The sequence below is a fragment of the Xenopus tropicalis genome, chromosome 4 (genome assembly GCF_000004195.4).
Source record: "Xenopus tropicalis strain Nigerian chromosome 4, UCB_Xtro_10.0, whole genome shotgun sequence".
Lineage (NCBI taxonomy): Eukaryota > Metazoa > Chordata > Amphibia > Anura > Pipidae > Xenopus > Xenopus tropicalis.
Genome location: NC_030680.2, coordinates 41,441,770 through 41,459,492, shown reverse-complemented (window position 1 = coordinate 41,459,492; position 17,723 = coordinate 41,441,770). Strand labels below are relative to the sequence as shown.

At 38.9% G+C, this 17,723-nt stretch overlaps 1 protein-coding gene and 1 long non-coding RNA gene across 4 annotated transcripts in view; one reads left to right on the top strand and one right to left on the bottom strand.

Moving 5' to 3' along the window:
* Window positions 1–12,594, bottom strand: part of nfatc3 (nuclear factor of activated T cells 3) — a 36,982-nt gene extending 24,388 nt beyond the window's left edge. The window contains 2 exon segments of one of the 2 annotated variants that reach the window (NM_001142074.1): window positions 945–2,055; window positions 12,400–12,594. In NM_001142074.1, coding sequence (NP_001135546.1) covers window positions 945–2,055; window positions 12,400–12,484 — 1,196 coding nt within the window. In that variant the 5' untranslated portion in view covers window positions 12,485–12,594. 2 annotated transcript variants of the gene reach the window in all.
* Window positions 12,595–12,694: 100 nt separating this feature from the next.
* On the top strand, window positions 12,695–17,712 carry LOC105947227. 2 transcript variants are annotated; one of them, XR_001170644.3, is made up of 4 exons: window positions 12,695–13,055; window positions 15,971–16,151; window positions 16,595–16,707; window positions 17,045–17,712. It is a non-coding gene; the product is annotated as an uncharacterized LOC105947227 (long non-coding RNA). The 2 variants fall into 2 exon arrangements; XR_004222331.1 differs by having other exon boundaries at window positions 15,971–16,707.
* Window positions 17,713–17,723: the final 11 nt, after the last annotated feature.

Genomic DNA, 17,723 nt, shown 5'->3' with positions numbered 1-17,723 from the left:
TCTCCTAAGAGGGAATCTGTTCAGCCCCAAGTAAAATCTTTAGTATAGCTACTATTAAGCAAAGGATAGCCAACAAAATACTTTTGCTAACTTTCAAAGCCCTTTACTCCTCTACTCCTCACTATATTTCTGCACTTGTCTCACAGTATGTTCCTAGTCAACTCCTTCGCTCCTGTCAGAGCCACCATCTTTTTACACCATCCACACCCATTGCCATCTCTCGTCGTAAACCTTTCTACTTTTCTGCTCCTTACCTCTGGAATTCCATCCCTGAATTCCTGTAAGGAACAATCCCTCAATTTCTTTAAGAAAAACTCAGATTCTACCTTCTGGAGCACTAGAGAATTATTTAGGATTATGATTTTCTCTAGTCCTGCACTTAAGGGTCAAACCCCAAACCCTGTGCCTGTATGTTACTTACCCACTTAGATTGTAAGCTCTATAGTGCAGGGTAGTGATGTGAGGTTCGGCCCGATACCTGCAGGACCGAGGGGTCAGGCTTGTTCGGGCCGACCTCAGCACATCAATTGCGGGTCACAGGTGGGTGCAGGTTGAGTGCTCACCCTCCCCACCCACAACCTAACACTGCCGGCTTCCTCTTCTGGCTGATTTATAGGTGCATGTCCATTCTTTTGTGACGTCATTGCGGGGTGGGTTAGGGTGCAGGTTGAGGATTTTTTTGACCCGCACATCACTAGTGCAGGTCCCTCCTTCCTACTGTGTTTCATACCACATGTATAATACAAGTCTTTCCTGTGTGTACTGTTGCACATTTTAAGATTGTACAGCGCTGCATATTCTTGTAGTGCTTTATAAATAAAGTTATGCACAAAAGTGTTTTCATACAGTAAAACAACGTACTGAACTGCCTCAGGGCGACGATAGGGTCTGAAACACCCCTGAAACCCTTATACTGTTTATCAGATAAGTAAAATATAACTTACCTAAAAACAGGCGTGTGTCCTGATTTATGTTTGTTCCATGTAAAGTGTGAAGGAACAGACAGAAACTGATCAGTGGAAGAATCTTGTATAACTGGGTGCTGTGAACAGGCGCTTTCATCTGTAGGCATGTCCACTGTTGGTGACAAACAAGCTAGATCCTCTGTGTTTAGCTCTGTCTTTCCTGCTAACCTGGCACTATGGTCTTCAGAGGTCTTTCTGGTTTTAAGGGGAATGGCAGTTTCCTGCCAGCACTGATACAAAGAAAGACTAGGCACAGGATGGGGTGATGCATTAAGCCAAGAATCTTCTGTGATACTGCCTCTGGGAGAAGGGCCAGGAGAAGTTGCTGGAGAATAGTGAGGGGAGACTAAACCTGAATAAAAAATATCAGCACTCGAGTGCCGTCTTTTTCCACAAGGGGAAGTAGGTCTAGAGGGTGGTTTTGAAGATGGTCTTGGGCTGAGCCAGTTCTCATCAGTAATGCTATTTCTGGGGGAGTGACATGGGGACTGTCTTGATGATGGACTGACACTACAGACATGCCACGTTTTTTCCACTGGATGCTCTCTAGGAGATCCACTTGGAGAGGTAAGTGGAGATCCCAGAGTAAACCGTGCTGCAGCCTCATTTAGCTCGGAGTCCAAATCATCATATATATGTGAGAGAGACTCACAAGATGAAGCATCAGAAATCCAGCTCCTGGAAGATATGCTGCTCCCAGGACTGGGACTTAAGGATGGCTCTCTAAAGGAAGGCTCAAGATGTAGGCAGAGATGGTCCCGCAAAGGTCTGTCCATATAATCTCTCTCTGGTCTATTATTTTCTGCATTTTCAAATGTTCCAATATCTTGGTGGCAGCTGGGGGAGATAGATGTGATCTGAATGCTAGGACATTCAAAGGATTTTGGACCAAAGGAAGAACTGCATGTGTAATCTTGGATCTCACTGGAACTATCATAAGTTCTGTAGTCTTGTAAGCAGGAAGCGGAAGAATGGGTTGAACTGTGGATCTGGTGTTCATTGTGCGGAATGCAGACAGGCTGGCTTACTGAGGAATTAGCCTGGTCTCTGCTGAAGATGAAAAATGAGGCACAGTCATCCGGTGCTATATCTGTAAGCAAGATGGAAAAGATAAACAATACATGCAAAATATGCCTTCTGTATACAAGAAAAAAATGCTTTTTGAACTTTTAATGCCTGATGAGATACATGTTTCCAGTTCTTTACTGGAGTGAAATAGTAAAGTTTTAATACAGTCAATCATTGTAAAAACTGTACCACAGAACTACAATAGATTCTCACCAATGGATACAATGGGACGCATTTACTTAAGTACAATAATCCATAACAGTAAGTAACCTATCAATTTTCGGAGTACACATACATTTTTTGTTGCTAATTCTTACTGCATATGTACAAATTGACCCTGCAAAAAAAAAAAAAGCTCCTACATAGCTACGAGTCTCATGGTTTCATCATGCTTTTCATTAGCATTTAAAATTTTCAAGAAAATATACACTAAACAAAAACAGCAACAATCCACAAATTTTCTATAACTCCCACCTCCTACAAAGAAAAAAAGAAACACACTATCACAGGAGCATAATGTGAGAGTCTTAGGGGCCCATTTGCTAAGGTTTTATGAGAAAAAGTCGTTTTTGTTTTTGTTTTTTTAAAAAGATTTATGTAATTTTTTTTGGCAGTATACAACTGTTTCCATACAATTACAATTGTTTACATACAATTGTTAACTGTATACATTTGTATACTTAAAAAAAAAAAAAGTATACAAAAAACACAAGTGAGGAAAATGCGCACTAATGCTCCTAAAATGGCCACTGGACCATTATATAAACATTTCATAAACATTTGAGAACATTTCAGATAAAATAAAATGTTTGTAGGATCAACTTACAAATTATCGCATCTAGAAATAAATACATCATTGATCAAATTTCTTTAATCAAAAAAACAAATATATCCATATTCAAGACTGCTTATTTTTCCATAATTCAATAAAATTGTGCAGATAAAACCATGATCACAATCTGCAGTGTTTTTCTATTCATACACAAATTATTATGATCAAAAGGATGCACTGTGAAAACTGTAACACAGGTATGGCACCCATTATGCAGAATGCTATGGACTTGGGGTTTTCTGGATAAGGGGTCTTTCTGTAGTTCGGATCTCCTACCTTAAGTCTACCAAAAAATATATTTAAACAGTATTTACACCCAATAGGATTGTTTTGGCTCTAATAAGGAGTAATTATATCTTAGTTGGGATCAAGTACAAGGCACTATTTTATTATTACAGAGAAAAAGAAAACCATTTTTAAAAATTTGAATTATTTGCTTAAAATGGAGTCTATGGGAGATGACCTTCCCGTAATTCGGAGCTTTCTGGATAATGGGTTTCCGTATAAGGGGTCGGATACCTGTACCTAAAACCTGTTGGGATTTATTGCAGCTAATGGGGACGTTTCTAAATGAATAGAACTATGTTGTTTTTGCTTGTGATGGACTTATTTACCACTATTAAATCTTAGTTTTTTCTTAAATATGCTAATGATCACGGGGAAAAAAAACAATCGGCTTAAGGTACAGGCAGTGTACGAGGGGGCCACGCACAATGTGGCCATCTTTCTTTTATTCCAGTTATTCAGGAAAACCGCTTTATAACTGTTAACAGCCAATAACATTGTACAACTTTGTTTTATATGGCCAGCTCAAGAGCAATAAATAATAACTTTCTTTACACTGTATTTTTCATTGCCAATAGTGTTGAATGCTTACTGCACCAAAATGGGGCCACTTTGTCATTTTGGCATTTTACTGCCAATAGATTTGCCACATTAGTGCCACCAAGTATTCAGCCGAATACCTGAGTAAAGAGCCCTAGAAGCTCCCTCTGATAGCAGCTGCGATTTTAGCTTGGTCTAGGTAGCTTCCTGCTGCAGTTATAGCCATTGGAAGCTAAGATCACACATTCCTAAGGGAGGGGGAAGTGAGTTCTTATGGGAGGGGGGAAGCAGGAGAAGCAAGGGAGAGAAAAAACAGTGCAGAAGGAGTCCTAAAAGACAGGAAGTCTTATGGCTGTATTTACATAGACCTTTCTGATAAAGCTTACTTAGTTTTTACCTTTCCTTCTCCCTTAAGCTAAAAATTTAAAAGATTTTGGAAGCAAGAATTTGCTAAATAAAATATTATGACTGCAATGGGCCTTTTAGCCTTTTGATGTATTTTGTTACATAGGCTGTTAACAGATGAACTTACCTCACCCCAAGTTCTAAAACCAATCACATGTTTTTTGGGCCTAGTGGACTCCCTGCTGCCCAAAACAGCCTCCAGGTCACTTATAAGAGCTCTCTTGTTCTATGCAAAAAAAACTGTGGCCTTACACTGGATGGGTCCCTTACCTCCTACTCTAAATAAATGGATAAATTTGATAAACTCTTAACTGGAACTTTACCGGTTAACATATTTAGCCAGACGATGCCCCAAAAAGTTTAAGATATAAAACAAATGGCTGGAGTCTCTAGCAACTGCTACCTAGAAAACTACTATGCACTCTCCATCCCTTACTCCCCCCCACCCACAATTTTTTTTCCTCCTTCCTTTTTTATTATACTCCTTGTTTATAACAAAAGAATTGACTATTAAAAAAATTTGATTTGCGCAGTTTAACTATTTGATCTGGTATTTTGAAAACAAATCATTCTGATTTGAGTGATTTTATTGCAGTTTTAGCAATGGAAACTAGCTTGAGAAAAACCATTTGTCTTTTAGCTTTTGGTGTATTTTTAGAGTACTGTAACCAAGCATATTATATATATTATTGCGCTAAGATGATTTGTGGCTGTTTATTTGTAGTCACTTTGAACATGTAAAAGGATGGGCAATAGTGCGCGTAAAAGGCTCTTTTATAAGTTGTGCGTCAGTCACAGCACATTTTATATTATCAGAAGCCATGACAGGCAGACAAAGCCATTTTTAGCTACTACTGGTTTTCTCTGGCAGCAGCAGTCACATCCCCCTCCATGTGCTGTCGTGGCAATGAAATTTTAAGATAAATAGTGCAATTGAGCATTTTGGTTTTAAATTTACAGAAAAGCAAATGTGAACTTATAATCACAACTAATTCTGTTCTTTATATCATGATCATTTTAAAACTTGTATCTGACCACAAGATGTCGCCATGAAGCAAACTATAAAAAAAAGTAGCAGCTGAAAATAACTATTAGGTTGCAAAAGGGTCCATGGAGATCATAAATGTTACAAGAATGCTTTCTGTGCTACAAATTGTGTTATATTCAGTTCTGTGGTAGAGAGACTATGGTTTGGTGACTGCGTACAGATCTTAAAAACAACTTAGTCGACGCCAGCTAATTAGCAGACTGTGAAGAAGTATGCAAATAACTATTAAGGTAAGTGCGGTTGAGTCAGCCACGATAGATCTCTGCTATAGTGAGAGACAAACTGTTTGAAAAGGTTTTCCACCAGAAACAATAGGAGTCGCCAGTGGAAAGCCCTCTATAACATATATGTTGGGACAGACAGGCAACCAGATAGAAAAAGAAAAATACACTTTTATATTTTATACAAAAAGAATCAATATCCTGCAAGATAGTTCATTTTTTCCTTTATATGTGGTTCCAGTACAGGCCTCACTACACATGCACACTAGGCAATATCCTTTGCATCACTTAGGGTCAAGTTTACTAAAACTCTAACATTTCTCATTTTTAAAAATTCGACTTAACTGATTGCCACAAATGTCTGACATTAACAAAAAAAAATCTGATCTAAAAAAAAAAAAGTCTGTACAGGGAAAAAGCTCCAGGAACTGCAACTTTTTGGAACTGTTGCCCGAAAACTAGAATTTTTTCAAATTGTCGCACAAAAAAGTGTGTCAAAAATCCAGAACCTCTAAAGTTTTGAGGCAAAAGAAGGATCTTTCAGGAAAAGCAAGGGACATCTGCCATTGACTTCTATATGATATTGGCATGTTTTAGCTGACAAATTGTCAGATTTGGACGCATAGTAAATCATGAAAAAGTTGCAACTATTTTTTCTGGAACTTTTAATCGCAAAAAAAATCCGAATCGAGGGGAAAAAAAAAAGTCGGTTAGGAAATGTCCCCCAAAATGTTTGCTGCACATGCTAACACCAATGTTTTTTTCAGCTAACCTGAAAACCTGGGGGATTAGCGTACCATACTGGGAGGCTGGGGGAGGGGTAACTAAAACAGGTTTCTCCTGGAAAAACTGGGGGAGATGACAGCTCTGCTTGAGACCAGGGGTTTTCCAAATAAGTAATCTTTCTGTAAACTGGATCACTATGCTTTGCCTGCTTAAAATCAATTAAACGTTAAATAAATCTAACAGGATTGTTTTTGCCACCAATATGAATTCATGCAGCTTAGGTATGATTAGGGACATGGTATATCTAGCATAAATAAATCTAAAGCAACTGGACTTGTTTGGTAATCATTGAAGACGTTTCACTACTCATCCGAGCAGCTTCTTCAGTTCAACTGACTGGTATGGGAAGTCCTCAGCATATATACTCTTCCACTAATCCAATCACAATGGCACTTTGTAACTCTTCAGAAAGGTGTGAATGCTGTGGAGTTACTTCGAGGATTACCAAAGTATCATGCAACTCTTCAAAGCAGGTGTTACTTGTTAGAGTTGCATGAATGGATGTGTGAAGAGTTCTGAAACTGCCGGGGTACAGATGTTAGAACAGCATTGTATGTAGCAGACAGATGGTGTCGAAGACCCCCGCCTCTGTTAAGGGATGGTTTCTCCACTTTGACATGAATGGCCTCTTTTACACCTCTTTCAAACCAGCGGTCTTCTTTGTCCAAAATTTGGACGTTGCTATTTTCAAAGGAGTGTCTCTTGTCTTTTAGGTGTATAAATATAGCAGAGTCCTGGCCTGTAGTGTTCACCCTCCTATGCTGAGCCATTCGCTTGGAGAGCAGTTGCTTTGTCTCACCAATGTAAAGGTCTGTGCACTCCTCGCTACACTGGACTGCGTATACGCATTCACACCTTTCAGATGTCACCTTTCTGAAGAGTTACAAAGTGCCATTGTGATTGGATTAGTGGAAGAGTATATATGCTGAGGATTTCCTATACCAGTCAGTTGAACTGAAGAAGCTGCTCGGATGAGTAGTGAAACATCTTCAATGATTACAAAACAAGTCCAGTTGCTTTAGATTTATTTATACTAGATATACCATGACCTGGATGAATGAAAATCTTCATAGACATAGGGACATGGTACCGGTTTTTTTTATTACAGAGAAAAAGAATTTTAAAAATAAAAATGAATCCAAGTATATATTCTGTGTACAGTTTTAGAGAAATGGATGTGAAATTGTAAATTAATGTGAAGTGGACGTTGTGAAAAAACACATGGGAAGTGGAAGACAAATATTACCACCCTGTCGAAGTATAAATATGTGCAGGAACTGGATGATGAAACAATTTCCAAAGTTCCAGTACAGCTATATCTGATGCTTATTGTGGTTTAGTATGTTCGGTATCAATCAAATGCAAATCAGGCACCTTGTTCCCTGCTGCAAATATTTACAAAGCAGTAGTGCTTAAAGATGGTCATACACATTACAATTGTGATCTTTCCTGCATTTGCGTTTGATCAGGCATTCAACAGCGCCTGATCAAAATATATAATATTATATACTGTATTGGCATATCCAAGGCTTTTGCGATATCGTCTCATCAATCCACTATACACGCAGTGAATATCATACTATACCTTATTTCATACGATAATAGTGGTGCGTGTATGGCCAGCTTAAATGTGGCATACTTATAATGTTCCACCATATCCCGCAGTCTCTTTCTTTTCAAGTTAATCTAGGTCACATATGTTCACCCAGTATCACTGCATGGCTGGCTGGCTTGGTAAAAAGATCCTCATTCTTGTGTATTCTGAATCCTATAAGGAGCATCCACCAAAGCAGACCTTAACAGGGGACCCTTGCACCACTCCACCACTGTACATCGACAGCAGTTTTGCCACAAACATGTCTCGTCATTTTAACTGCCTGATAAGAAGAGGGGACTGCTGGATATGGTGGACATTGGTGTGTAAATACCACGCCAAACTTAAGCACTACAGCACTGTTAAGATATGCACAGGTAACCAGGTGCCTGGAACGTTCATCTTGATTTGCATTTTATTGATACCAAACAGAATGAACCACACTGGATATTTCTGCTCTGGAACTTTGGACATGGGATATCAGATGCACAGTCTTTCAGTTCAACCTATATAATAGGAATTGGCATTGGAATCATGTGTTTATAGCGTTACTCCACCCAAACAGGAGTCATGGCTCTGAATTTGGGGGTATGCTTGGTAGTGGTTGTAAATTTCACAGCTGGCAAGGCTCCCCCCCTTTTATTGCCATCACCCGATTCACCAGATTTTTGCAGAATCTCCTGTATTTAAAAAAAAAACAAAAAAAAAACGATTGTTTTCCCTATTTGGAGTGTGGGCTCGATTAGCCCGCACCTCTGGTGGGGGAACCAATATGGGGTGGCAGGTGCCCTTTCATCGCCCCACCAGCTTTTCAATAGGTCTTCATTATTTATTTATTTGTTATAATTTTTTAATTATTTTCCTCCTTCTTCTTACTCTTTCCAGCTTTCAAATGGGGGTTACTGACCTCAGCAGCAAAAAAACAATTGTTCTGTAAGGCTACACTTTTATTGTAACTTTTTATTATGTATCTGTCTATTCAGTCCCTCTCCAGTTCATATTTCAGTCTCTCATTAACATAACTACCTGGTTGCTAACATAATTTAGACCCTTGCAACCAGATAGCTGTTGAAATTCCAAGCTTGAGAGTCACTGAACAAAAAGTAAAACAATTAAAAATCCACAAATAATAAAAAATGAAGACCAGTTCCAAATTGTGTCAGAACAATGCACTCTAAATCATACTAAAACTCTAATGTGAACAACCCCTTTAAAGACTACACACAAAAAAATGGCGAGACCTATTTTTCATGCACTAGTATAAATTATTCAGGTGAAATTTGCTTAAACTGGGGGACATATAACTATGAATCTTTCAGGTCAACAAAAATTAGGGATCACTTTTAAACTTTTAGCATCAAGCAGTGATATTCCAAGACAATTTGCCATTGGTCTTCATTTTTTATTTTTTGGGGGTTTTTTAATTATTTACCTTTTTGTATAGTAGTCTAGTAGTGCCGGTTGCTGTGGTCCAATTTAACCTACCAGGTACTGGTTTGAATGACTATAAGATGAATAGAGGAGGATCTAAATACAAAGATAATCAATGGAAAGTGCAATAAACTACTTAGATAGCAGTCAAATTATTCTGCTGTGTTTCTACAGGTGAAGCATACAAGTATCGTAGCTTCTGGTTCACTTATAACATGGAAAACTGGCCTACTCCATGTTTGCTCCCAGCTATACAGGAAGTGGGAGCTGGAACAGGATTAAGAATCATAATAAGACAAATTGCAGGACAGAAGTAATGCTCTTAGCCGTAATGTCCAAACAACCAGAGGTTACTACAGAAAGTAAAAATTACAATAAAACTGTAGCCTCACAATAGTGAGGCAATAGTTTTTGGCTGTCAATGTCCATGACCCCATTATGAATCTGGAAAGAGGCCAAAAGAATAAATAAATAACTGAAAAGTATAAAAATGAAAAATTAAAACGTTGCTAAAGGTCGATAAAACGAGCGTTATTTATAGCATGCGTTAAAATTTTTATCACGATTTAACGCTCGATTCACTAAAAGGACACTTGTCATAATTAAAAAACGATGTTCTTTGCGTTACTTAACTTGCGATGAGCGATTTTCTTGCGTTATTTTCTGCCACGCGCACAATATATTTTGTCACGTGCAATATTAGCGCACAATATTACGCAAGTAATCATTACTTTCTGAAAACTACTGTTCTGAAAATTACCATTTCCCTGAAAACTGGAGGATGCATCACTCTAGGACAATCACATACTTGAAAAAATCAGACTGCAAACTCCATGTTGTGTTGCCAAAAGCTCACAAACCGCAATGTTGTTTAAGTACCGCCTACCCCAAGTAGGTGTTAATATTCGCACAGATTAAAGAGATATTTTGCGCGTTTAACACTTCATATGTGTTTGTGAAGCATGCATTAGCACTATTTCTATTCGCTAATTAACACAATGCGTTAGAAATAATGCTTTGCGACGATGCATTTTTTTGGGCATGCAATATGCGGATTAACGCATGTGAAATGACTTTGATGAATCAGTGCTTATTTAAGCATTATTGACCTTTAGTGAATCGGACCCTAAGTGAGGCTAATGTACATATACTGGCAATATCTCACCTTGGAAGATACATATGGCAATCAATCAATGTAAACACAAGCATGGCCAAATTTGTCTCCTAGAAGAGTATTAAGTTGGATTATAATTTGACCATTGTGGACTCTTGGTGGGGCACCAATTAGAAAACAACCTGCCAACACAGCAAGTTTCTTCCTGTTTTCCTATATTGAAATCCTTCTTGGGGTCATACCCTGATGACCTTCTAGGTATCTGTCAGATCAGCACATGGTCACATACTGTAAGGTGATGAACAAATTCTTCTCTTTCAGCCCCATGGACCAAATAAAATTTGATATTATCAGATTTCATAGTAAGAGAGAGGAAATGCAGCTTCTCTCACTTCCCCTTTTGGTGATACGCTATACACCAACCAAAAATAGGCATCAGCAAATACAAAAATCAGCCTCTACATATCAACTACTATCAAGGAAATCTGCCCCATGTTGAAGTAGTGGGCCAGTGCTGCCAGTCACTGTATTCACTGGGTGAGAAAACACTTTAAAATATCACAAATCTGAAAATCACGCCCACCATCTTAAACATATTAAATGATGACACTGTAACCTCCAGTCTTGCAGCAGTAACACTATTATCTTGATCAGACTTACTATTTAGTGGTGGTACAAGATTACAACAGCAGCCCTCCTTCTGTACATGCACCACTCAGTCACAAACTGATATGACAGAGATGCTCTGAGAAAAAAAAAGTTCAAAATGCTGCTCTTAAATCAGCATAAATCTTAATTGCCAGTCCTTCAACTGCTGCAGTTTTCTCAGCTAGTAGCCCCGGGTGCATATTTTGGGACTGAAATGTTTTGTGTCTGTCTGCCTGTCATGACAGATTGTTAGCAGAGATACTAGTATAAACAACCATGTGTGTATGCAAAGCAACATTCCTGGAAAGAAACATAGAAACACATACACACACACGTATATATAATATATATATTATATATATATATATCCAGCAGAGGTAGCACTCCACCTAAAAGGGGTCACTGCCTGGGTGCTAATGCAAATCAAATAATAAAATACAATTGCATTAAAGGCTAGCACTCACAGGACTTTAGTTAGTATTTGTCAAAAATTTTTGTGTGTGCTAGCCTTTAATGCAATTGTATATTATACACACACATATTGTATTGCATACTTGAACTTAATTTAGTATGTGTGTGTGTACAAATATATAAACTACAAGTGTACAGTATATATGTTTCACTCCCTTGTAGTCTGGTATTTTTATAGAATCTCTTGCAAGGTTAACCTATGCAATTTCCTCCTTTGCAACATACTACTATTTACTAGAAATATTGTCTCTGGCTCCGTTTATTAAAGTTGATGAGAGCAACAATGAAAAGTATCTTCCATTAAAACATTAACATTTTTAAAAATAGAAGTTGCAACCTGACTTTCAGAAGGGGCAAGTTAGGCTATAAGCCCCACATGGAGCGCTGTGGAGGTCACCATATGTTAGATGCCTACACAACTGCTCCTGGACAGCATAGTTGAGTTTGATATGGAGAAATACATATTCACCAACTCTGTGATAATCTCTGCCAATGTATAGTTCCTACAAGTGATACAAATAGAATACAATGTATCCCCCTATAACCTGGTCAAATAGTTTAAAAAAACGTCTGTTCTGTTGCCTAAATGTAAATTTCTACCGGAAGCTTTTCTTTTACATTTACCTTCGCCCTTTCTCCGCCTTGATCGATGTAATAAACATTGTAACATGCTTTAAAGTTAATACCCGCGCCATAGGAAGCAATAACAACTACTGTAAGATACGAGAATTCACAACGCTAACGCAGAACATGGAGACTGCTGAAAACTTTTTGATCTAACATATATTTGGTTACTGCAACTAAAATGTCAAAAACAGCGCCCTCTAGCCGCGGTTTTCCGGAGTGGAGCCATTCCATGACAGGTTACCAGGTAGCTCCGCGCCCCTCCTCCTTCATGTTGTGACACGTGAACAACTGGGTCCCGCCTCTAACACACAAATTTGAAGTAAATAGTATTTACACATTAAAACAATAGCAGTAGGGTACTTACCAACTGACTCGCGGTTCTCCAAAGTCTCCTCACCGAAGATGGCCCTGAAGTCCAAATCTTCCCAACCGCAATGCGCGGCACTCATGGAGCCACAACGTGTTCAAGACTTTTCGCGTATCACTTTCCCGTCCTGTCTCCGATTTTCCACGATCCAAGCGCTAAACAACTTTTATGGCTCCTGCAGAAAGACCTCTCAATTCAGTCGCCTAACAGCAAATGCATTTCATTGGTTGCACCTTCTACCAACGTCACCTAATCACGCCCACTTGATACCCTCCCTTTTTACAGAGTGTGGCTTTGACATGTGATCAGATCGTTTGACGTCACGACCGGCTGGGTTTATGGGACGTACGAGAAGCTTGGCGTTCCATATTTATTTATTTTTTTAGTTTATTGTATATAAGTTCTTCTGATGTAAAAATATCGTTTCGTTTAAATTGTAGCCGCATGTTGTCAGTTCAGCATCCAAGAACGAACTCCAACAAGAACACGAACTTTTTAATGCAACATCAGTAAATTTGTATAGTAGTTTAGATTTAAAAATATTGACACTTGTCTGTTTCATGAGGCAGCTAGTGTTTCTGTAGAAGCTGCCTTCTAATAATAAGATCAGCGATTTTTATGCTTTCAAATCGGGTTAGCCACTAGTCAGCAAGGTGAGTATTGTGGACTTTATTATAAAAGTTGATATGGCAGCCACCATAAGCTTTAGCTAAAACAAGTATTTCATACAAAACCCATAAAATTTAGAATGAGTGGGCAAAAGTAGACCAAATGCTCTTCGCTTTTAATGAATTGATAGCAATTGAAAACAATATTTTAAAGCCTATCCTTTTTTTAGTGCTTTTTTTTTTTTTTTTATAAATAAGCAGTAATTCCAGCTGCTTGGCTTTTTCATCCAATGCCTTAAAGGAGAACTAAACCGTAGAAGCAAATATAGGTAGAACATAGTAACATAGTAAGCAAAAAAGTTGAAAAACGACACATCCATCAAATTCAAACTTTAATGTCTATATACAACCAGGCTAACTGCTAGTTGTTCCAATGGAAGGCAAAATAACCCCATCTAAAGCCTCTTTAATTTGACACAGAGGGGGAAAATCCCTTTCTGACTCAAAAATGGCAATCGGACCAGTCCCTGGATCAACTTGTACTATGAGCTATCTCCCATAACCCTGTATTTCTTCACTTGCTAAAAAGCCATCCAACCCCTTCTTGAAGCTGTATAATAATTTAGCCAGTATGACTGATCCAGGGAGAGAATTCCATAACTTCACAGCTCTCACTGTAAAAAACCCTTAACGAATATTTAGACAGAACCTCCTTTTTCCAATCAAAACATGTGCCCTCGTGTCTGCTGGAAGAGCCTACTGATAAAACCATTAGAGAAATTATTATATGATCCCCTTATATATTTATACATAGTTGTCATATCACACATTAAGCCCCTCTTCTCCAGTTTAAACAGACCCAACTTGGACATCCCAACAGTGACATCTGTTAACCGCTTACCCTTTAATACGGTGGGTCCGGGTGCTCAAGCTTCAGACCTTCAGCTTCATATTACCCTTTAAACCCATCTTCTCCTGTGTAAACAGACCTAACTTGGCTAGTCTTTCTTTATAACTGGTACCTTTTACCAGTTTAGTTGCCCCTCTCTTGATCCTCTTCAGTAATGGAGACTAAAACTGCACAGCATATTCTAGATGGGGCCTTACCAGCGCTCTGTAAAGTGGAAGAATAACCCCCTCCTCCCACAAATCTATGCCCCTTTTAATACAGCTCAAAACCTTGTTTACCCTTGCAGCTGCTGCCTGGCATTGCTTGCTACAGCCAAGTTTATTATCTACAAGGACTCTAAGGTCATTTTTCATTTGCCTAGTGCAGTTCCATTAAGGGTATAAGTGGCTTGCATATTTTTACATCCCAGGTGCATGACCTTACATTTCTCCACATTAAATCTCATCTGCCACTTAGCCGCCCAGATTGCCAGTTGGTCAAGATCCTACTGCAAGGATGCCACATCCTGGATGGAATTAGTTTTGTGTTATCTGCAAACACTGATACGTTACTTACAATAAGTCATTACTTACTTAAGTCATTAATGAACAAGTTAAATAAAAGTGGACCCTAAGAACCTTACTCCAAATAGAGAATGTACCATTAACAACCACCCTCTCTACCTGATACTGTAGACAGTTTCCTATCCATATGCAAACTTCTGAAAGCAGTCATTTGTGGGGCACTGTTTCAAACACTGGCAAAATCCAAATAGATCTACTGCAGTCAATTTTGTCAGACATGACCTATCCTTCATAGACGTGCTTATTACTGTGTTTTTTACTAGCTTCAGTGCACCGTCCTTCTGTCACTGCTGTGGAGCCATGCTCTTGTAAAATGTTAAATGTGGTTTAGCATTTGCTTTCTAAAATAAGCAAGGCCTCCCCCGAAAAAAGATTCTGGTCAGCAGCATAAGTTGCTCCAAAACCTGTATATATTGTTGAGCATTAATGGTGCCTTCCCAGATGGGCAAGCTATCCATACTATGTTCTTTAATGCACCCCCATACCATCACAGATGGTGGCTTTCGAACGGTTTGCTGATAACAAGCCGGTTGGTATGTATGTATATCAACATGGCTTAGTTATCATTCAAGTACAATTAACGGAGAAGGAAAGGCATTTTACTGTCAATAAATAAGCCACATTAGCACCACCTAGATCACTATATTTATTCTGCAGAAAGCTTTACCATACCTCAGTAAACAGCCCTAGAAGCTCCCTCTAAGATAGCAGCTGCCATTTTAGTTTGGTCTCAGTAGCTTCTGCGCTGTAGCTCTAGCTGTTGGTTAGCTCAGATCACACATTCTGATGGAAGGGGGAGCAAAAAGAGGGAGGGAGAGAGCTGCGCAGGCTCATGCCCCCAACCTAAAGGAGCCCTAAAGAAGGAGGAAGTCTAATACCGAAGTACATGTATACACAGAAGAAGGCAAGACATCCTGTGTTTCTTTTGGTAGAGGACTCAGTGCAGCTTTTCTGTGAGTGCTTATGGTTGTATTTACATAGGCCTTTCTGATAAAGCTTACTTTGTTTTTACCTTTATTTCTTATTACAGAAAGAAAAAACAGATTTCAGAGCTTTCTGGATAACTGGTTTCTGTATAATTGTTCCCCTACTTTTAATTAAAGAATTGGACTCACTCATCAGGCAGAATATTGACAGAACTAGGGCTGCCACCAATGCGATTTTGAAGCAGACATCCCAGGGCTGCGTGATTGAAAACGTTTTGCCCGTTTTAAAACATTGACAAAACTGAACAGAAATCCAGCCAACATCATGCCCACCCTGATGTCACCATGTCTACCCCTAGCTTCAGTGCCCCATTCCTGCTGCCATCAGCCCCAACACCTTTGTTCGGGTTTACCCACCAGCAAAGGTGGCAACGCTAAAGACATGTCACCTCAGTTCATGTTCACCAGTTCTCTTTAGTGCATCTTAAATAGGCTTGGGCCCAGAGAAGGCAGTTGTGTGTCCGGATTGCGTTTATATATTATTTCTTCTTTGTATCATAGAGTTTTAACTTGCAGTTGTGGATGTAGCAGTGAACTGTGTTTGCAAACAAGTATTGGTATAAGTTCGGAAGTATTTGAAGGATTTCCGCTACAGAATCATGTCTGTGTCTGTGTGATCCTGAGTCGTGTACCCCTCCCCACGGGTTTGGGCGAGCATCCACACACCTTTTGAGAACTGCAGGTGGGTATGGGCTGAATTTTACCATGTGTCCTCCTCGCCCGCAACCATACTACGCCCCCTTCTGCCTCCAGATGTCACTATTTTTTGATGTGTGCCTGTGTGCCCAGCCCCTTTCATAATATCAGAGAGGGGTAGGGAGGGTATGGGTCTATAAATACAAGGCTCGATGGATTAGGGTAAGGTGTGGATAAGAAGTAGGTGGACTTTTTGTTGACCTGCACATCACTACTCCCCATCTTTACTTCTTACCCAACCTTTCTAGGATGTGCTTTTCCAGTCTTGTTGCCCCTGTCCAACTTTTTTGAAACATGTTGCTGGCATCAAATTCAAAATGAGCACATATTTTTTCTAGAAAACAAAATTTCACAGTTTCAACTTTTGATATGTTGTCTTTTTACTATGTGCAATTAAATTTAGGGTTTACATGATTCCATTTTACACAGTGTCCTGACTTTTTTGAAAATGGAGTTCTAAAAAGATCCTCCAGTTTGTTCAGAACAGGAGCACCAGTCCGGGGGAGATTACAGACTGTCACACCCCAGTGTGTTTCCCATTTGTATCCTTTCAAATGCTGTCCAGTTGTTGATGGTGATTAACCCCAGTGCTCAAAAAACAATTGCCCCGTGAAGCTACAATTTTTTTATTGTTTCTTTTTATTAAAAATCTTTCTGTTCAGACCCACTCCTATGCATATTCCTGCCTGCCATTTAAACCACTGCATGGTAGCTAAGGTAAATTGGACCTTAGCAACCATAAAGCTGCTGAACAAATAGCTAATTAATTAAAATGTTTTTATGAAATACAATATTTTAATATCAAGGTTTAGCCACTTGACACAGCAATGAATTGTAAAATTTATAATATGTGTTTAAAGTTCCTTCACTCCTCCAAAGAAATGAGGAGACATGCTGAAAACATGCATCTGCTGCTGTCCTTGCTTCCTGGGGGATGTTACTACTTTATAAATTGGTGCTTCTTTCATTTTTTAAATGAACTGTTTTTAAGAAAAATAAACTTCTTTCCAAGGGGAACTCTTGCCCAGCACTATCGGTCCATTGCACTGGGCTCTGAAGAGACAGAGCAGCATCCATATATCCTTAGTGTTCTGACAGTTGTTGCACATCACCCCAAAGACGGCACTTGCTATAAAGCACATTGCAATAAAGATTTTATAATACAATTAAGCAGTTAGTTGTTTGTGAGGGTTTTCTTCCCCCTACTGTCATTAGAGTAAAAGGTGTTTACTTCTTCCTGAAAGCAACATGTAATGTTGTTTAAAGCAGTGTTGTTGGGAGAAAAAAACTTTCCTTTGTGACAAAAAACAAACAAAAAAAGAGCCTTATCTATCTTTATAGCAGGGATTCTAGATATGTTTTCTGAATTATATATTATTATTGGGCAAGGTGCAAAGCACACCTCAGTTTTGCACTTTGTACCTTGCCCCTAACAAATTCCAGTTGTTGTGCCCAAATCACAATTTTTATTCTCATACTAGCTGTAGAGCAGTTATGCAATTGCTCCGTGTGAAAACTTAAAGGGATACTGTCATGATTTTAGTGGTGTACTTCCTAA